The sequence below is a fragment of the Leuciscus leuciscus genome, assembly GCF_965113295.1.
Source record: "Leuciscus leuciscus genome assembly, chromosome: 22".
Lineage (NCBI taxonomy): Eukaryota > Metazoa > Chordata > Actinopteri > Cypriniformes > Leuciscidae > Leuciscus > Leuciscus leuciscus.
Genome location: NC_138746.1, coordinates 13226967 through 13249005, shown reverse-complemented (window position 1 = coordinate 13249005; position 22039 = coordinate 13226967). Strand labels below are relative to the sequence as shown.

The 22039-nt window shown below is 38.2% G+C and overlaps 1 protein-coding gene and 1 long non-coding RNA gene across 4 annotated transcripts; one reads left to right on the top strand and one right to left on the bottom strand.

The window, feature by feature from the left end:
* Nucleotides 1-23: 23 nt before the first annotated feature.
* Nucleotides 24-21604, bottom strand: pcnx2 (pecanex 2). Of its 3 annotated transcripts, none has more exons than XM_082154067.1 (34): nt 20966-21604; nt 20301-20500; nt 19994-20108; nt 19765-19801; nt 18096-19163; nt 17881-18025; nt 16841-16983; nt 16661-16739; nt 16431-16566; nt 16105-16247; nt 15868-16021; nt 15749-15781; nt 15493-15664; nt 15284-15394; nt 15074-15165; nt 14777-14886; nt 14572-14674; nt 13816-13908; nt 13512-13662; nt 13289-13430; nt 11913-12090; nt 11594-11702; nt 10901-11030; nt 10416-10474; nt 9958-10173; nt 9635-9888; nt 7328-7561; nt 7031-7134; nt 6187-6331; nt 5857-6087; nt 5474-5748; nt 5234-5394; nt 4536-4957; nt 24-3333 (listed from the first exon to the last, which is right to left on the bottom strand). In XM_082154067.1, the coding sequence occupies exons 1-34, from the start codon at nt 21116-21118 to the stop codon at nt 3196-3198; spliced, it is 6036 nt and encodes a 2011-aa protein (XP_082010193.1). In that variant the 5' UTR covers nt 21119-21604; the 3' UTR covers nt 24-3195. The 3 variants fall into 3 exon arrangements, with proteins under 3 accessions (XP_082010193.1, XP_082010194.1, XP_082010195.1); XM_082154068.1 differs by having other exon boundaries at nt 24-3330; XM_082154069.1 differs by having other exon boundaries at nt 17881-17986.
* Nucleotides 9743-10894, top strand: LOC309486690. Its single transcript, XR_014201648.1, has 3 exons — nt 9743-9880; nt 9971-10180; nt 10664-10894. It is a non-coding gene; the product is annotated as an uncharacterized lncRNA (long non-coding RNA).
* Nucleotides 21605-22039: the final 435 nt, after the last annotated feature.

Genomic DNA, 22039 nt, shown 5'->3' with positions numbered 1-22039 from the left:
ACTTTTTTTATTTTACCACCACCACCATCATCATCATCATCATCATCATCATCAAGTGTTTGGTGCTTATTATATGTCACATAATGAAATCTCAAACCTTTCTCGTCCCATTGTCACAATATTGTTTTCCTTACAGAATATAGGCTTGCCCTGTTTTTTCTTCTTCTTCTCAGATCAGACACAGATCAGACCTTCACTGAAGGCTTTCTTTAGAGCTGTGCCCTGATATGAGACCTCATAAATACTATCACCTATTTAATATAAACTGTTTTAAAATGATCTAATATTTAATTATAATTCTGTTGTTTTTAATACCAGAGGACAAACTATAATGCCTTTGTAAATTATAACTGATAGAAGAAAAGAAAAAAAAAGAAGAATATTTTATATTTGGCATGCTTTTGCTATTCAAAATAGTTTAGTTAACACAATACTGTACAAGTATATATAGAAGTACTGCAATCTGCAGACAGTAACACTGAATCTCCTGGAAGAGTTTTGGAAATGGACATATATTGGAAATATTAGCAGTTTCTTTACAATTGTATTTAAATACAGTATTATGTGCTGAACTCTCAAAACTTGGTGGAATGACTGAAATTTGACTTCTAGTAATGAAATTAGTTTATTGTAAAGTGATGCAGTTCAGTTCAAGAACAGCAGTGCTGGTTTATTAAGAATTGAGCCCGAGCGGATGGGCATCTTTCAGATCACATGTACTCCTGCATGAACACTATTAAAAGAGAGAACAAATGTATTTGTAGACATCAAATAAAGTGACTTACAATATGGTGCTTCTTCTGTCTGTCTAACACATAATAACATACTGTACCAAATAGCTGGAGAGCAAATAACAGTGTAATTTGTGGAAAAAATGTTTGACACTAACAAGAAAAAGTGATTTTATACTCACTTAGCAGTTTTTCTGTAATGTCTTGTGCAAAGTTTAAAAGAAAAAGAAAATATCTCCTGACACTGTAGCATATTGTTGCAATAGTGGTTTTGCAGTTTAACTCCTAGATCACAGTAATGACACAAAGTAATCGACTTTTTCAGCCTCGCACGCTTGAGAACTGTTCTTAAGTCTTATCACATTCTCCTCGGAGGATTCTCATGAGCTCTGATGGTTTCTTTTGGAAGATCTCCACATCAGTCTGTTCGCTTAAATTCTTTTTTTTTTTTTTTTGGTTGCAACGTGTGCAATGTTAAACTATTTTTGTCTTTACTCCCCAGACAACAATATCATAAGCTCTGGAGTCAATGAAAGTACTGGCATTCTCGTGTTTTCTGTAATGATTGCTTAACGTGCCAAAATTATTAAAATACTTAGATTTATGAATACAAACTGTCCAGACACAAATTCCTCAAAAAGCCATGGGTCTTTTTCTGTGAACTCCATGATATAATAGCATGTTCCATAAAGTAACAGCAGCCTGGCACAAATGAAGTGGTTTTTGAATATTGTTGCAGCATGTTTCTGTAAAAAGATATTCAATGAAGAGTTCAAAGGAATTGACGCGTGTTGTTGTTGTCTCATAAATAGGTGCTCAAAATGCTAGCTATATTCTACACAGTATATTTTATAGTTAGCATTTTGAACACAAAGTGACATTGAATGGTTGTTTCAAAAGCTGTACATGTTTTAGACTCTAACTGCAGGTCTGTTTCCAGTAATGTTGCTCGGAGAATCAGTCTGGTACAGTACAATGTTTTCAAATTCTGCTAAATTAGTGATAATATTAGACAGTGCCAGTCAAAAGCTTGGAGACGCCTACTCATTTATTATTTTCCACATTCTGAATAATTGTAAAGTCATCAAAACTATGAAATAACACAAATGGAAGATTGATAATTAAATCCTCATCAATTAAAACAAAATTGTACTTTTGTAAAGAAATTCATACATACTGTACAGTAGAGACTATTTATATTTCTTTACAAAATAATTTTCAATCATTTAAGCATAACATTTTAGACAGAAAAGGATTATGAGAAACACATTCGTGAAATTCATACATAGCTTACATTTTGTAAACAAATATAAATTGTAAGATTTGTTATCAAAAAGGATGAGAAACATTTGTCAGATGTAATGGTGCATCTTTTGACTGGTACTGTACACATATACAAAAATGAATAAGGACAAAATTCAGATTCTTTTTTAACTTGTTTTAATTATTCAAGTTGTGTTATGGAGTGGGTTTTTAAGTTTTTGATGTCTCCCTATTTCTGGGAGCATTATAATATGCAAATATAGTTCTAGACTTACCATGAAATATTTGATATTACAACACATCATACAGACCCCCATGTCACATAATAAATTAACTGAAAGCCCCACATTTCCCATAGTAAAAAAGAAACGCACAACATTTTGCTTTTGGCAACTACTGTATAGTTCCAGATCCATGAAACTCATTTTAGTTCTTGGAGGAATTTCTTTATAAAGTACACACTCTTTATCTCTTAGATTGTGCTTGCCATACTCAGGGATGTAAAGATCAGTTTACAACAATTTTCCACGGGCCAATTAATCATCTTACTAATGGTAAAATATTGGAGGAAAAAGGTGTATACCACAATATGTGCCAAAGAGTGAATATGGCAACTTTGAGTTGTTTTTAGTAGATTTACAGAAATGACATTTTCTTGTCACTGCTTTTAATGCATCAGTAACCAGTTCAGAATCCTTGTAATGCTTTTATGTTAATATAAAACAATGACACATCTGGATCACAACACATTTCAAAACAGCAGTGTGCAAGAAATCTACTATGCAATCATTCCCGACACCTTCTTTAGTCATGTGATCTTACATTACTTATACTTGAACAACAGTTCTTATTTTGCAAGTCTATAAAAATAATCACCGCTTGTGAGTGATGGTGTTCATGAAGTGCGTGCACTCAAGGCGCAAACATAAATTCTTCTAGTCATCAAATTCCATTGTTTAATCTCATAGATGGAGAGTAACAAGCTTCTGTTAACTCTCAAACACTTTTTTTTTTTTTTTTTTTGCCTGTATTCTTTATTATTATTATATAATTTTTTTGGAAGAGCGGTTCTTTTCCCTTAAATAGGATACTTGCATTTTCTACACATGGCAGATGTTTTGTTTTACAAAAAGACGTCTGTAATGTACATTACTTGAGCTCAGGAGATCATGCTGGGCTGAGGCATTAGGTGATTGTGGTCTCATATGGTCTTCTGCTCCGGAGCGTCGTGGAAGGCTGAAGTCGAGTCGTCTTGGCTCTTGTCTGTGCTGTGGACCTTGGGTTCTGTGGCAATGGTGGAGGTGGCATCTATGCTCTCGTACGCCTCTGATGTCCACTGCTGAAAAGAAAGGACAAGCTAAAAATGCAGTTTGGTTTGTAAATTTCAGCAGTAACTTAATGATAGATTCCAAATCTTTAAGACTCAAAATCATTGGGAAGCTTATTTATAATACAAAGATACAGAATGGAACAAAAATACAGAATAAAAGGTGAGTGAGGTCCAGAATTAACACATAAAATGCATTATTTAAATAAAAGCTGTGAAAACCTACTAAAGAAAACACTTTTCTCAACAGCACGTCTAACCTTTACCAGTGTGGAAACTTTACCATGAAAGGTTTATCTAGAATTTTCTCCAGAACTGTACCGTACAAAAATTGTATTGTTACAATTTACAAAAACTGTTTTCTATTTTATTTATTTATGTGAAGACAAAGCTCAAACTTCAGCATTATTACTCTAAAGTGAATTTATTTATATAAATTTTCAGCAGCCATTACTCCAGTCTTCAGTATCACATGATCCTTCAGAAATCATTTTAATATGCTGATTTGGTGCTCAAGAATAATTTTGTATTATTATTATTATTACGTTTTTTATTGAAACACAATTTTATTTTTTCATTCTTTGATGAATGGAAAGTTCAAAAGAGCAGCATTTGAAATTCAAATCTTTTGTAACATTATAAATGTCTGTACTGTCAAATACTGTACTTTTGACAATTTAATGCTTCCTTGCCGAATAAAGGTATTCATTTCTTTAAAAAAAAAAATTCTTAATGACCCCAAACTTTTGAATGGTAGCGTATAATAACAAATTAAGCCACCAAAGTGAATGAATGGATATATAAATGCATATGAAATATTTAAGGTTCAATACATTTTCTGAATTCACCAACCATTTTTAGAGTTAATTAAGGCAAAGAAATTAAACAACACTGCAAATTAATATTATCAAACAGAACATAGAATTTATGTATTTTTTCTGAAGCTAAAATATAATAGTGTGAAGCATGATGTAAATATTCTTTATTAAGTCATAAATCAATTTGAAATGTTTAAAGGTTATGAGCCTCTGGCTGCTTTGTAGATTAATGACAAAAATAGGGAATTAGCATGTGGTGAACATAGACATAATCTGCTTTATATCATCTGAAGGCTAATAGTGGTCTATTCTGGCAGCTTTTGCTTCTTGAAAATGCTTTAAAAACCAAATGTTCCATATATCATTGTAAAAACATCTGAAAAGACGTCCCCTCACCTGTGTTGCGCGACTGGAGCGACAGGACGGTCCCAGGGCGATGTTGACGGAGCTTGAGGACTGCGTATCGCTGGTGTTTCCCCCCTCAGCTGCAGAGAGGCCCGAGATGACCAAGCCGCTGGAGAAGCTGCGCTTGCCAAACAGCAGGCTCAGCGTGGAGCTGGAGGAAGACACCTGACTGGAGCGATGGTGACCCGTAGCTGAAGCCAGAGGCCCTGTTGTGGACAAACGAGGCACCTGGGAAAAGACGGAGGCAATGGAGGAAGTGTTGAAGGACAGCTGGCTGTTGGACAGGCGCTGCACCAGTCCGGGGCCTCCAGAGCCCGAGCCGTGCTGGCTGTCTAGGATGGGGCCCGATCGGCTGGTGACGGGGGGCCGCTGGCCATGAGGTTGCACTGAGCGACTGCGATACTCCCGGTGAGCTGCAGGGAAAGGAGACTGTCAGCACAGACAGAACAATGTACATTTTTCTGATTCTCTTATGGGAAATATTCATTTCAAGATGATAGTTAATTTAAAAATTAATTTTTAATTTTGAATGGTTTTCAATTTAGGTAAAAGTAAACCAAATTGGTTTTTAATTTAAGTTTAGTTTTTATTTCATTCATATTTTTAATGACTTTCACAAAAATGTTCTTCTAGGCTTTAGGGCAACAAATTGTACGGAAATATATAAAGTGTCCATGGTTTGTTCTGACCTCCGTGGTTTCTAGACTGGGAGCTGCGAGGACGGCCGTGATATAGGCTTAGGCTCTGGGATGTGGCGGAGTTATGATTTTGACTTAAGGAGGAACCAGCACAATCCACATCCTCCATGTTCATGCCACTGTTACAGCTGGTAAGGTTATCTTTCCTCACCCTAGAAAATGCAAGAAAGGTTTTTAAAAAAAATTATAGAATAGAAACAGAAAAAATGCCTGTCAATGCTTTATACATACCGAAACAACCTGGAGAGCAGCCAGGTCCGAATGCTGTCCAGACTGAGAGGGCCGCCCCATATGTTCCTGATCTGCTTGTGAGTTCCCATATAGGAGGTGGTGAGTGGGGACACAAACATGGGGTAACCCAGGGGCTGGTCACAGGAGGAGTTGATCATGTTTCGCAGAGCCTGCTTTGAGTTCTGGATGCTTCCGCGTTCAGGATTGCGGTTCCGGAGGAAGACGAGCTCTTGCTGCTGACCTGCCCACAGCCCTCGCACACATTCTTTATTCATCTGAATGGAAAGATGACGAGATAAATGAATAACAATCAGTCTTAAAACATAATAAACGCACAAACTAAAACTACACTACAAACGTATATATAGTTTTTGCTCTCTTGCCTTTATAACTTTGAAGCTGAGATGTCGTTTGTAGAGCATGATGATCTTATACTCATCTGCGCCTTCATCCACCATGTGTCGAAGCGTGAGAAGTGTGTCTTGGCTGGACAGTACTGCTCTTCGCCAGGCGGGGTCGCTCTCATGACAGATCACTAGACTGGTTCTGTAGTTGGTTATGGCCTCGTAAAGCACGACAGGCTCCTCAGTCTCCTCCAGGCTCGTGAAGTGGTCCTGTATAACGTGAAATTATTGAAATTATACCAAAAGGCAAATAGGCTGTGAATAGTTCGTCAGGTTGTGCAATATCCAAACATTGTCCAATCATTTCACCTGGTGGAGTTTCAGACTCATTCTCACGGCTGGGGCCACAACCGTCTGCAGCAGGTCCATGTCAGCGAAGACCCATTCATCCTTAGCGGCAATGCGGAAGTCACCTTTGAACAACGTGTTGAAGCCATAGAGGAATGACTCCAGACTGTGGAGGTCACCATTAAAGTCACCATTAATCAAAATTGACAATTTGTTTGTTTTTTTATGAATATTGCAGTATTTATTATAAATGATTTATCTGTGCAAATCATTATTATTTAAAATCCATGTGCCTTCATAATCTTTCATTTATATAACTTCCCCTCCCTCATGCAGAGACATCTCTTCACTTTTTTGGACAACCTGTCACTCACATGAGATCACAGTAATAGCAAACCACAACAATTCTCTCAATTCCCGGATAGAAAAAAATGCCTGTCCACGTTTATGTCCATTTCTTTTGTTTGATAAGACGTTTCAGTCGGATATACATCACAATAGGGAAGAAAAGACTATCACAACTTCCATTTCATGCCGACTTTAAAACGTAAAATCTCTCACAGAGAATGTATTTTTCCATTCCACTGCACTACATTAACATTGTTTTTCTAAGTAAATTGCTAGACGGACATAAATGTGGCGCTCAAGTTAAAATAAGCTCAACTTTTCTCAAAACCTTACATTTTTCCCCTATTCCACTTGCCCGCGTCTTGCGTTTTTCAAAGCAAAACAGCATTCTGTGTGAACCAGCCCTTATTATGTCGGTACACATTTTATTTGGTATTCTTGATTCTGATTGGCATCCATCAAACGAACTATTATCTTTCGAGTATTTAAGTGCACATCGCTAATGTTGGAAGTGTACCTGTTGGATCTGTTATGTGCTGCTGTGCTGAGGGATCTCCGTCCAACCACAGATAGAGCGAAACACAGAGTAACCAAGGGAGAATCTTCATCGCTGTCCACTGGCTGAGAACGAAAAAACTAAACTTTAGGTATAAGATGCAAGTTTAGATCAGTTCAACTGTCCTACCAAAGGTATGTCCCAAGTTTATGCCCCATTTTAAAATCAGCCAGAAACTGTTTTTATTGCACTCTCAAAGACGTCCTTTAGTGCATCAGCTTTCACTCACTCTAATGAATGCCATTTGTGTCTCCTCACCTCCTCCAGCTTGTTGGCACAGTATTGAATCCACTCCAGGTAGACGTTACAGTAGCTGGCTCTGGTGACCCCCTGCAGACAGTGGACATAGTCTTCATCAATCTTCATGCTGAACACAGCCGGATCCTTCTCAATGTGATGCCATTTAGTGTAGGACTGAAGGACTTCCTGCGTGGACTGGTCTTTAATCCATATCTGCAGCTTGGGGTTGATCACCAGGTAGTAGATGATACTCTAAAAATAGAAATAATTGAAAATACAGAGATGTGAGTTTCGTTAATGTCACTTTATAAAAAAATAAACCTACCACAGTAAATGAAGAACATTGTAGCTATTTCATTCTTTGAGGAAATGTAGAATATGAAATTTAAGTAGACAGAAGAGACTCGATCGCTTCATATGATGAACACATTGAATTTAGTCCTTTATGTAAGGGATAATGAACTTCCAGCCGGTTGTTATCTCAGAATAATAATAATAATAATAATAATTCATTACATTTATATAGCGCTTTTCTCAGCACTCAAAGCGCTTTACATAGAAGGGGGAATCTCCTCAACCACCACCAATGTGCAGCATCCACTTGGATGATGCGACGGCAGCCATATTGCGCCAGAACGCCCACCACACACCAGCTTACTGGTGGAGAGGAGACAGTGATGAAGCCAATCAGTATATGGGGATGATTAGGAGGCCATGATGGACAGAGGCCACTGGGCAAATTTGGCCAGGATGCCGGGGTTACACCCCTACTCTTTCGAAAGACATCCTGGGATTTTTAATGACCACAGAGAGTCAGGACCTCGCACAGAATAAACACAGTGTTTGCGTTTGTATGAAACAAGAGAGAGCGAGTCCACGATACTGGATGACATAAGGAACCATATGTAAGATTGTGGCCAAAACTGGTACTGCAATCACTTTCAAATTACTGTAGAGCGGTGTATCCCCTCCCCTTTCCCCCTGACTCGAGGTTGCCAGTTAGGCTGCAGGATCCAGCAGGAATGTAGGCTGCTACAAGGAGCTTCCAATGGCAAGTGACGAGTCCTACAGAGTACTTTTTTTTTTTCGGACTTTGTCACGACGTATTTCGGATTCATAACGAGGTCTTTTAGGTTTCGTAACGTTAGACATTTTTTATCCGACACGTTTGTAGCTGCAGCTGTGGTAACTAGAGCAGAGCTGGCAACCCGGATGCCGAAACACTACTGACTTCGTGATTGGTAGATAGGTGGAGGGTGGAGCATCAGGCCAAAACACAACATGACAACATCAACATCAGTTGAGGGCTGCAACCTCACTTTTTAAATGACAATATCCTGGCCAGACTACTGTTGTCAGTGATATAAGTATTTGAAATGAACATGATTTCTTAATGTCTAGTGACATATCAGGGCCATTTTATGATTAATTGAAATACATTTCTTACATACGGTTCCTTTAAAACTACACTGTGTAATTTTTTAAGTTGATTCTTAGCAAAAAACACTTTGTTCTTTCAAAAATATATGTGCTCATTAATGCGTTATTACTTCTACCTACTAATCAAGTATTCTCGTAAGCGTAGAATCTGGCCAATACATACGGCCACCGTAGGAGTTTAAACGACCTCGGAATGGGAGGGGCTAGAAAGTAATATTCAGTTGGTAGTCATATACAATTTCACCGGCGAGCATAAACAGAAGCACAATCTAACCTGCTTAACGTGAGAGAACAAATCTCAGTGGTTCTTGTGGAAGCTCAAATGTTCTGCGTGACACGAGAATGAACCTCATTGGTTCTTGCACGTCAAGCGAACATGCTTGAGCTTCCGTTGGTTTACCACAGCTGATGTGTGAGTAAATTGATGTTTGTGTGTGAATAAAATCCTAAATTCAGTCCGTTCCATCCATTCGATCGCGTCTCTTCAGAAACTTTGGACTAAACCGATAAATTCATATGGATTAGTTTTACAATCTCTTTATGAACTTTTTGTTTATATGTCAACATGTAGTTAAAGTTGTGTCAATAGTATAAAAAAAGAGAAATGATTAGATAGCATTCATACCTCTAAAACTCATTTAAAAGGTAAACACCTTTTGCAAGAATTGTTTTAAATGCTATATCATCATTTGGCAATGCAATTGCATTTCTTTTTTCTTTTCTTTCAAATATCTATATTTTACTAATAGTACAAAAATAACTGTTAATTAAACCATTAAGGTAACAGAGTTGTTAAGAGGAATGCGAACTGGAACTATATATAGAACTAATACAATTTTTTCTTTCTTCCAAAATATAAAGGTCACCTAATAGTGTTGCTGGTACCTTAAGGTAGTAAGTGATGAGCAGCTTGCGCAAGTCATAAACTTGCAGCATGGTGGCAGCGTTGTTTTCGCTAATGCTGTAGCCCTCCAGCAGATACTTAGTAGTGGTCACCTCCCAGGCCAGCCAACGTAGATTGAAAGCAGCATTGCAGGACAGCAAATGGGGCAAATGACCCGGCTCACAGCAGCAGCAAGAATCATCCTCCTCTACACCTTCTGTGATGGCCTCCACCTCCCGCTGCTGACAGTAAGTACCTGAGGAAATGAGAAGGCCAGAGTGAGGAGAAGGAACATTTACAACAATGTAATATTAAAACCACTTACCCCTGAACTCCAGGCCTCGTAGCTGGAAGGTGACCAGACCGTTGCCGACCTCAATGAGGTGAACAAGTGCATTTAGGTAGTCAGAAGCCAGGATGAAGCAATCTCCAGCGCAATAATTCCCCCAGCGGCCCAACATCAGGTCTCCACATAAAGAATGCTGCAAGGAGCGCGTCAGGTACTCATAGAAAATTGAGTTGAGGTTGTTGTCATCACAGCCTACATGGTGAGCATATAATCTCTCAACATTTTTATTTAAAAATGTAAGAGGACACCATTGTGTCTCTAGCAACAGTAGACACATGGCATCCTAAAACAATGTCTGACATACTTAAAAAAAGTTTAAACTCTGTTTAAAACAGTGAAACTGAACCTTCATGCATTTATGAAACAGTTTTGCACTGAAATCGACTGTTTATTAAGTGTGTGGTAAGACATGAATAGATAAAGACAGTATTTACCAGTCTCTTTGTCAACCTGAGACACCAGTCGGCTGTTGGAATTGTCGATTCGTTTGGTGCTGAAAATGTCAAATCAAATGTTCATGAAGTGAAATATTCACAGTCATGTCAAAAACCCCATTTAATCTGATGCCTGTGCCACCATTCATGTTTAATATCAACAACAGAAACATTCTGTGTCATCACATTTGTGGTTGGAATCTACATCAATAATTCAACATTGTGTGGCTTTCTCTCTGCTACTACAGGCTGTTGGACTTCAGATAAAGCCCATCAACCATAAAGGAACTTTGTCCCAATGGAAACAATGTCAAACACGTCTTGCATCAACAGCTGTTTTCATATCAATAAATATGCATTTGTTCTTTCAAGTGCTCTTAAAGACAGAAACCTGCACTCAAGTATGCGGTTGGCTGACAGCGCATTACGTCACTCTGAAGCTACATGCATGTTTCATGTGCTTGTGGAAAAAACAGACAACTTACTTGTAGTTCCTCTCCCAGAACTTCACAGGCCGTGGATAAGAGGTGATAAAAATAGCGCTCCCGAGGAAAGGGCTGAGTGGTGTGTAGAAGAGCGTCGTGATTAACGTCTGCAGCAGGAGCATGGCAGAGTCTGAGCTGCTCCGTCAAGGAAAAACCGAAATATCTGCACTGCATTTGAAGCTATGATGCTTTAACCGTATTGCAATAGTTCTTTAAAGGTGCTATAAGCCATTTATTTTCATGCTACCTTACACTCTAATAAGTGTCCTGAGAAATCACACCTGAAAAAATAAAGAAATTACATCTAACCAAATTTTACATTATTACCATTTCAGTCTGCTTTCTAGGAGCTAGCTCGAAATCCTGAGATTGCTCATAAAATATTTAATTCTGTTGACAAAAAGATGTGTAAACATAAAAAAATGTAAACGTAATAGAAATAATAACTTTTTTTTTTTTTAGCATACATTTTGTTTTTTAAACATGTGAATATATAAATATATAGGTGCTATAGTATTTTAGAAAGTGGGTCCCTCGCAAGGGGATCGTTATATTTTGGGGGTCCGTGGCTTAAAAAAGTTTGAAAACTGGCTTACGGCACCTTTACTTGATCAGATTAAAATTGGGAGTAAACATAGTACAAGGTCTGTACTACCAATAAACACACTCAGACTGGACAGATTGTAAGGATATGAGGTACAGCAAAAGGTTGTGCAAATGCATGAAATGCACTACCCCATGCTATCTGCCAGGGGGCGATATACACCAGAATGAAGTGCAGCTTGTGGAGAAGATCCCAAAGCTGTAGACAAAACAAAGAGCTGTTGTAAGACAGCAAGACAACAACAAAGGCAGTTATTTTGGGACTAGTTACTAAATGTACTGTCTGCAGAGAGCTATTTCAGACGATAGTTTGGCACAATATTGACATGTCATTTTGGAAAATGAATACTAAATGAACACAAAGGGCAGGGAATGATGAGCGTTTCAATGCAACCCATATAGCACTGACCTTGTTGAAGATGATGGACATGAGGAAGAAGTTGAGCAGGAATGTTTCAGAGGCACTGCTGCAGTCAAACTCAAAGAAGATGAGGGTGAAGATGAGCGTGAGGAACTGGTAGCTGGGATTGCAGAAGGAGGCACGAAGAAGCTTCATCCCAGCAACTGTCATCAACAAGACATCACAGCTGGAGCGAGACACAGACACCTGAGCCACTCAGGTGCAGAGGCAGCACACAGCCAAGCACAGCAAACACTACTCAGGTGGCTCTGACACAGCTCTGATGCTAACTTCTGCTAAAACCACCACAATGAGCAGGAAAATGTGTTGTCGGAAAATACTCTACCAATACTGCTTCTATATACCTATGTGTATGTGTGTGTGCATGTGTGTGTGTGCACAATACACAATTAAACAATCAAACTATTACTACTTTTTTATTGAACTATATTTTAAAGTGAATTTATTTATATGAATTTTCAGCAGCCATTACTCCAGTCTTCAGTGTCACATGATCCTTCAGAAATTATTCCAATTTGCTGATTTGGTGCTCAAGAAAAATGTCTTAGTATTATCATATATATATATTATCATATATATATGGAGAGAATGTTGTGCCGTAAAATCTAAAAAACCTCCATGTTTGTACTGTAGTCAACATTTCAAAAACTGGATGACCATGAACAGTGTTTTAGGCCAAACAGAGGGGGGAAATAAAATAAATTTCCATTTATAAAGCTGCTGCAATAGTGTTCCGTATTTACTATGATGCTGTTTAAAGTGTAGACAAAGTGCGATACAATTTTCAGTGATAAACCTACCCTTACAATAACTGTTCTGTTAATAACACTGTCAATCCAACAGTCCATGGGCGGGGATACAAAAATGCGGAAGTATAATCTTTAGTTACGAAAGCCCTGGAACTGTCAAAGTTGCTGACAAATAAACGGTCCAGGTAACACGGAGAATGACACGGATAAACATTATTCATTTACATATACTACAGACATTGAACAATACAAACCGGGTTGAAAATCGGCAAAGTTACATTTTTAGCAGCACAACTGTTTTCAACATTGACAATAAGAAGAAATCTTTCATAAGCAGCAAATCATATTAGAATGATTTCTGAAGGATCTTGTGACACTGAAGACTGAAGTAATGATGCTGAAAATTCAGTTTTGGCCTTTGGCCATCACAGGAATTCTGTTTAAATTGTAATAATACTTCACACTTTTACTGTTTTTATTGTATTTTTGAATAAATATAGTCTTGGTGAGCAGAAGAGACTTGTATTTAAAAGCAAAACATAATTATTATTATTATTACATTATATTTTTTATCTGTATTGAACTGCCAATAAGAATTAGGGGAAGGGTACTTACTGTATTCCTAGTTTCTTACGATGGCTGAGGGCGAAGCCATCGTTGGTAAGTGCACTGAGGACAATGGCTGGGTAGACAATATACTTCTCAAAAGTCAACAGCCCCACATAGAGACGCTCAAACCACATCAAGTGAGCATCCTCTAAAAAGATAGTATACTAACATTAATATTCATATGAATGTCAATGACAGTAGACACGTCACAGATGTGCAGTTAACTGACCTCTGGGTTCGAACTGTGAGTATTCCTTACTCTTCAGCACAGGATGAGAGATCCATAGCCAGGGATGGTGTTTCCGTAACTGAGGGATGATATAGTGGGTGACAAAGCCCACAGTGGCTGCTAATGCATACAGCACTATGGACACAAATGGCTGTATGTGACAAAAACAAAGTGTTAATTGACATGTAGGCTGAAAACTGAATTGAACATGTAATCATTGACTCCTGCCTCTCTATGATAGTTAGATTTGGTTATGATTTTTAAGATGATGTTTATAAGAAGTTTAAAAGTAAGAAAAACTCACCCTTAGAGACAGGAAAACCGTGCTGGCAGTAATAGCAAAGGTCAAAACTGAGGCGAGAATACAGATAACCAGATCTGACAGTAAAATCTCTTTCTGCAACATAAAATGATACATGTATTTTAAGTAATAAATTAAGATTAATGCATGGCTCCTCAGATGCAAATACTACACCACTGTTGAAAAGTTTGTGAGAGTCAGTAAAATGTTATTATTTTTCGAAGAAATTAATACTTTTCAGCAAGGATGCATTAAATAGATTTTTTTTTAAATGACAGTAAAGACATGTATAATGTTTCAAAAGATTTCTATTTCACAATAAATGCTGTTCTTTTGAACTTTTTATTCATCAAAAAATCCTGAACAAATTTTTTTTATCACGGTTTCTACAAAAATATTAAGCAGAGCATAATAAAGGATAATAATAAAAAATATTTATTGAGCAGCAAATCAGCATCATGTAACACTGAAGACTGGAGTAATGATGCTGAAAATTCAGCTTTGCCATCACAGGAATAAATGAAAATTTTAAATATATTAAAACAGAATACGTTATTTTAAATTGTAATAATATTTCCAAATTTTACTGTATTTTTAATTAGATAAATGAGAGACATAAGGATCTTCTTTAAAAAGCATTTAAAAATCTTACCGGCTTGCAAACTTTTGAATGGTAGTGTACATCTGATTATTCTTGTCTATGCCCAAGTGAAATGAAAGCATTTTTGAATATTCACTAAATAAATCAAAGGCACCCACCACTGAGCCTTTGAGTTTCGCAGGAAGAGGGTCTATGCTCTCCTCATCCTCCTCCTCTTCACCATGTCCAAGTGATGGCATCAGCTTGGACTTTATCAATGAGCTAAGATCAAAGACAAACAAATATATTTTTTAGTCCAAAATATGGCAGAAGTTCAAAATGTTCTTAGCCAAATGATCTGTAGAAAGTGCACAATGTTCTTACAATAACACAGATGGGTCACTGCTTTGTCGACTAAGATGATAGGACAGGACCACTAGCAGAGCACAGAAACCAGAGAAAAGTGCTGGAATATGCTGTTCATCCCAAGGCTCCTACACAGAAGATGCCAATGCCAATGCCATCACAAACTTATTATCTATCTCGTATTGCATTCAAAAAATAAAGTATATCTTTTACTGGTGATCTACTAATTTTTGGAGTATACTGCACCCTTTTATTCAAGTAGATTAAATGCATGTTGTCATTGAAAATACTTTTCCCATTCCCAACAGATCATACCTTCAAAGCTCCAAGACAGAATCCGTAGAGTAAAGCCAGCGCTATGAGACTCCGTACTATACAGTACACTGCAGATGGGAGTCCAGTTGCAGCTAAGCAGAAAAAAAGAGAAACACGAGTTTCCTCCAATTGACCTTTAATCATTTATAATTGTCTGCATTTTGAGGAGGAAAAAAAACAGTTAAAAAATGATTTATCATGAATACGGACCTGTACCTCCAAAAAAGTGCATGTCGATTTGTTCTAAAAAGTATATAAAAAAGGTGTTGATTTGCGGAAAAAGGCCCAGAAGAAACATTACCGGAAAGCAGTACGTAAACCCTGAAAAGATCAGATCAACAAATCCATCAAATTTAAAATTACTCTGCAACAATTTCCATTTGTAACGTTTTAAACATACTTTTCAACATACAACATACCGACTAAAATGTCTTGCACGTACTGAAGGGCGTCTGACGTTACTATTGTGATGCCATAGACGGTGGACACAGGGAGGTCTGGTCTTCTCAACACAATCTCCAAAATCCAAATAAGGCCACAGAACATACAGAAATATGCAGCACGGCTGTAGATGACAATTTGATTATGGCCCTGTAAAAAAAAGACAGCTTTTTTCATCCTGTTAAACACAATAATGACATGACATTTTCTTGAATGCTTCTCTAGTAAACTCACATGAGTAGGTGAAGCTGCATCTGGCTGAACACTCTATAAAACACAAGATGCTTTAGCAGGCAGCCTAGCAGTAGATTCATTTTCAGCAAAGACAGGCTATAAAATGAGGAATGCGGTACCTTCAGTAAGGAATACTGACAGCTAGCAATGACCAGGCAGAACTGAAAGACCCAGATGTCTTTGAAGCAGCCCTCGTTCAGAAGCACAAACCCCAGAAAAGCCACCAAGACAGCTAAGAATACAGCCACCATGTTCTCAGTCATATCCTTGTTCCTGCATAAAACAATTAGCATCTTTCTCTGCTTATGGTATTTGAATAGCACTGCAATGTCTAAAACTTTCATTGTCACACTCACCTGTCAAATAATGCCAGCAAGGTTAGCCGATCATACAATATGTTCACCCATTTCCCAGGAAAAACCTTTAATTTGTAGTACAGCTTTCTTGAGGGTTTCTCTTGTGTTGATGTCTCGGATGATTCATCTAAGGAGTCTTCCTCCTGTGCGTGAGAAATATTCAAGCCCTCAAATGGTGAGTAAATGATGACTGAATTTCATTTATGGGCGAACTACCCTCTAAGATACAGTATTTTAACCAAAACCAACCAATCATATTTTCTATGTGTTTTGTTTGTTCTGTTGTGTGAGAGCAAGCTTAATATGTGGAAAGAGGGATTCCACACCTGGAAGATTTCCGGATGGGTTCTCCTGGGCCGGAGTCGGCGAGTTGGAAGGATGCGTCGCTGGAATGGGCATTCAGAGGGTCCTCCCACCAACCCGTCCTGGCACTCAGAGTTAGAGGACGTGGAGAGGAGATCACTAATGAAGAGATGGTAACATTATAAATCTATAACAACTGTTTTTATTTTATCACTTAATTTTGTGATTGTAAAAGAGAAATAGGATACAGTACCATATGTTCCCGGTGATGAGCTCGGCACCAAGGGGTAAGTTTAGAGCTCTTTCATTGTACAGTTTCCGAGGTCTCTCTCCTGTATATATTGTACATGTTAAAAGCATCACAAATGCTCCTCTACTAGTCCTCCTATACTGTATATGACATTGCACGGTCATTTCTGTCCACTGTACTCACTGTGAACAGTGTGAAAAGTGTAAACCTCCTCTTTGGATGTAGTCTCTGGTCTGCAGATGACCTGAAGCATAGAGCTCTCTGACTGGGACGTTTGTGAGGGCAGAGAATCATAATCAGGGTCCCTCTCCTTATCTGTCTGCGGACTGTGAAGACAAGGAGAAAATGTACCCTTAAATGTGTACTTTTTCCAGATGGAGTGGAACATCCCTGGAATTCAGTTTGGTATGTTTATAGTATAGTGAGTCTGTATTTAATAACTCTTGATTTTCATGAGGGTACACACAAACTACCATTCAAAGGTTTGGTGTCTGTAAGATTTTATGTTTTTGAAATAAGTCTCTAATGCTCTTCAAAGCTGCATTTATTTGATCATTGAGTTCCATATATTTTTAAATGTTATTTATTCCTGTAATGGCAAAGCTGAATTGTCATAAGCCATAACTCCATTCTTCAGAGTCACATGAGCCTTCAGATTTCATTTCTCAGAAACTGCTTAATATGTGCTGCTTAATATTTTAGTTATATTTTATTGCTTTTCATATTTTATGCTTATTATATCTAAATGCTTTTGCATTCACTCTCAAAGCTTTTGCATTCTCTACTAGCGGAAGTGTTGTGTTCCCTGAGAAACGCTGCAAAAGTATTATGTTCCCCCAAGAAACGTTCATTTGCAAAAGCAGTTTTTCCTCCCAACTCATATTATTTCCATAACAAAAAGTTTTGCAAGTGAATCCATAGTTTCTTGTGGAAGCACAAAAGTTTTACGAGACAACACAAAACAAAAGCATATAATTTTTCCTCCCATCTAAATTTTTTTCCCATCACCATATCCCTGTAGGGTCTCCATATTTGAATGCATCCTTGCTAAATAAAAACATAAATTTCTTTTAAAAAAATTATTGATCACAACTTTTGAACGGTATTGTGTGTTTGTGTGTATAAATATATTATTATACACTATTATCATTATTATTATTATTTTGATCTGTTGTCTATATATTTAAATATCATGCTTATGTTCAGATTTATAGTTTACCCACCTTTCTGGAGAGACAATAGGAATGAGAGTCCCTGGAATAGTTTTCATTGTATCTGTAGCCAGACTGTTTGGGGGATTTGGACGCTCCTGTTGTTGTCCTGTGGATTCTGACACGTCAGAGTTATTCTCCGCTGTCATGCTTTGCTCTGAAAGGAGTTAGACCATTAACTTGAGTAAAGATATTCAATGCAGTCTCATGCATTAATCAACACTCACCATTTCTCTCTTCCTTCTCCTCCTCAGCCTCATTTCCACCCCCAAATCTGGTGTTGTTGATAGACTCCAGCAAAGACACAAACTCAACAAAGTTGGACTCATTGGGTATCTGTCCCTCCTTGGCTTCTAGGTCAGATTTAGAGGAGGTCATTGTACTGAGCTTATCTTTAGCTCTATGGCTAATGAGGACAGCATCTCGTCCACTGTCGATACTGAGTCCCCTAGCATGTGTTCTTCCACTCTGAGTACATCTCTTATATGCTGATGGAATTTGCAAGAATCCATCAGCATCCAGTTTAAGCTCAGGAGGGTCGTTTTCATCAGGATGGGAGTTGACATCAATGCCTGAAGAGCTGTTATTGGTCAGTTGGGGGCTCAGGTTGGGTATCTCATGCTCATTGCTCTCTATTTCTTTGCATTCCTGAGCAGAGTCAGAACTGATTGGCTCTTTGGCAAGAAGACTGTCTTGATGCTCGGACTTCTCCTGAACCGAGTTGTCTTCTGGAACCGGCGTATCTTCTTTCTCATCATCCGCGGAGGGTTCCTCCAGTTCGTGAGGCGAATCAAAGGTGATGACAGGAATTTTGACAGGACAGTCGGATTCTCCCTGGTGGGACTGAGCTGACTCTAAGATGCTCAGTTTAACAGACTCCTCCAGCTCAGCTGCTGTCTGTGGGTCACAGCTCATTGTGATAATGATCTTCACCGTATCACTCTCGTCCAAGTGGGACAAGGGACTCGAGTTGTCAACCAGCACCACAGCAATTTCATCCGAGCAATAGTTCTCCTCAGGTCTTTCTCCATCGTCGGCATCTCGTGTGATTTCTAGAGAGGTATTATTGTTGTTGGGGTCAGTGGGGAGTTTGACTTTCTCCTCTAAACCGTCCGCTTCATTCACAGGGGAAGGCGGAAGATCATTGTCAGCTTTGTCTCTGTGGGATGAAGGAATCTGCTCTCCTTGCAGGAGTGGGGCAGACTGGTCAGTGTTGGGACTGAACACATCCTCAGGGGTGAGTCTCTCCTCCACGTCTGGCCAAGGCCGTTCATTACAGACAGCATCACTCTGACCTGCAAATGTCAGTCAGTATACAAACAGCATATTTAAAATGTCAGATGGACATATGGTTTATGATAGATTTTAAATGAATTAGCTACTAGATGCTGAATCCTGTTGGTTTATGTCAAAAACCATGATACACCAATTTTTTCTTCCTTGACATTTGATTAGATAGTAATTAAGGGTGTAATGATACACGTATTCATTCTGCAAAAAATTTTTTTCCAGGGCTGACCAACGATAAGGCTACATCATTTTTTTTTTAAATGTATTTTGTTAAATTATATGAAATAAAAAATTGAAATTCAATAAAATATTCTGAAATGTCTGTTTTTTAGATGCAGTCAGAGACCCTCACAATGCAAGTGTAAAGCTGTGTTTATGCAAAGCTGTCTGACAGCTTTTTTTGAGAGGTCCTGGCAGGACGTCACACCCGGTGTGACGTGTGACTGAGGCAAGATAGAGAGTAGTCAAGTTATTCCTCAGTTCATATGCTAGGCTCTGTGACTGAAACTTACAGTAGTGTATCTGCACAGCATGTTCCCAGATTTGTGAGGATCTCTTCCACTGCAGTGAAACCAGGCCAGTGCTATAATTAAAGCTGGTACATACCCTCTATGTTTTTCAGCTCCTCGGATTTTGGACACTCCTTCACAGTTTTGAAAAGCAGGTTAACCAAAAAAATAACAATACATAAATAATACATAATTTATGCATAACAATATTCACAGCTAGATTTGTGCAAGATCTGCATTCAAGATGTTACACTAATTACCATTACCATTTTCTTTTTTCAAGTATAAATAATTATAGTACATAAAATCTTGAAAGTATTACTCACTCCAATCAGTCCAGGGTCTGTTTCAGTCTGTTTCACTGTGACCTGTATTACTGGACTTGGTCTGTTTTTGGTCAATACTGATGTGGCAACACTGTCAGGAACTGTGCTGCTCTTCCTTTGGATTAAAACAATTCAGACTTTAGCCTGGTTACAAGACAAATTTGGCAGTAGAGTTTATGAGCTTTGAGAACAAGAAGCATATGTTATGTTTAATTAGGCAAAACATAGCCTCTGACATAATTTGGGGAAATAATATTGCAAAACGATATTGAAATCAATATATGGCACAACTGATTTTGGATCTTACCTTAGGGATGGAAGACCGGAATCAGATGCGTTGCTTTTCTTGTCTACACCTTTGCTGATGTCAGGCACACTATTCTGGGCTACAATGTCGCCCTGATCGAACATCAGATGGAGGCGATAATTTACCATCTTAATGACAATGAAGAAAACTGTCACTGAGGTGCAGTAGATACTGAGGGTAGTAGTGGTGGGTGGAAGAGCCTGGGGGAAAATACAGTAGGGCATTACATTACATCTCTGGAGCAATAGATAAAATGACAAATAGATAAATCAATTGTAAAATATAATTTTAGATTATTGAATTTGCATTATTATGATGTCTTTTCTGAATAAATAATAAAAAATTATAATTTCATGACCACTAGAAAAAGCACTTCATATAGGCCTAATGATATTTTTGTCTAGGCTACTGTAAATATGCTATACAGGCTGCCATGCGTGAATCACCTGTACAGGAAGCTATGCAGAAGAAAAATGCGACAGTTCCAGGAGCTACGAGGAGCATAAACACCTAAATTCATATAATATTCAATAACATTTAACGCGTAAATACATTTCATTATAAATATTTCGCGTGAGGTTTCTTCAGCTACAGTATAACGCATTCAATGCTTCATATCAGCAAAGCACAATATTATCGGCGGCCTGCGACATTGTATCACTCACCAAATGAAGAGATAATGGAAGCATAAGCAAAAACATCCATAAATACAGGTGACATGAATTGTTGAATTTATTCTGGTCTGGATCATGATACCATCCACCGGTCAGTGAAGCCCAGACTCCTTGGCGTAGCGTTTGCACGACTTGAGAGCCCATATTTTCAATAATGGTCGCTACATATATATCATGCTGCAAGCTGCGAATTCACACCACTGCCGTCCTGGACTCGCTGCCCCAACGCGCGATTACATATTTACAGAAGCTGCCTCTACATCCTTCCTTGAAGCCGTTTACTTTTCTTTTTCATCGTCCACGCCTTGTCTCCCAATTTCCCAACATAAAAGCATTGGTTTTGTGCGGTGAAAGGCTCCCAGCAGCAGCATCCTTCTGCGCCTGCTTCACATGAGCGGATAGGAGGGAGGACTGGACTGATTCATAGCGATGCTCTTCTGCTCACTGAGTCATGCGCCCCCACCCTGCTGTGTGTGAGGATACAGTCAAAACACAAGAGCCATGGAAAATCAACTGTTCTGAGATGGAGCCAGGGAAGCGGGACAGGAGTCACAGGACAGCATCTTTAACTTACATAAATAGCAGAAAAGTTCAAGTGGGCCTAGCTAAAATGTTTAAAATATTGATTATGTACAATAAGTAAAAAATTAACAAATTAACTATTTGTTTTAACACACAACCAGCATCAACAGCACTTTTTCAACCTGGCTTAAATGTAGGCTACACATTTTAGGGCCTGCAGTATTGTTTTGTTTTTTTATTATTATATGGAGCTATATACAATGTGTGTGTGTGTGTGTGTGTGTGTGTGTGTGTGTGTGTGTGTGTGTGTGTGTGTGTGTGTGTGTGTGTGTGTGTGTGTGTGTGTGTGTGTGTGTGTGTGTGTGTGTGTGTGTGTGTGTGTGTGTGTGTGTGTGTGTACAGTATATATGAAGAGTTCATATGCAAAAGCCTCTAAGTGCCATCTGAAATTTTCTTCTAGAATGATCATTTTTATCAAGCTTGTATATTTAAGTTCAGTAATTTCACTTAAATGACAATTCATAGGTAATTTTCATTGCCATC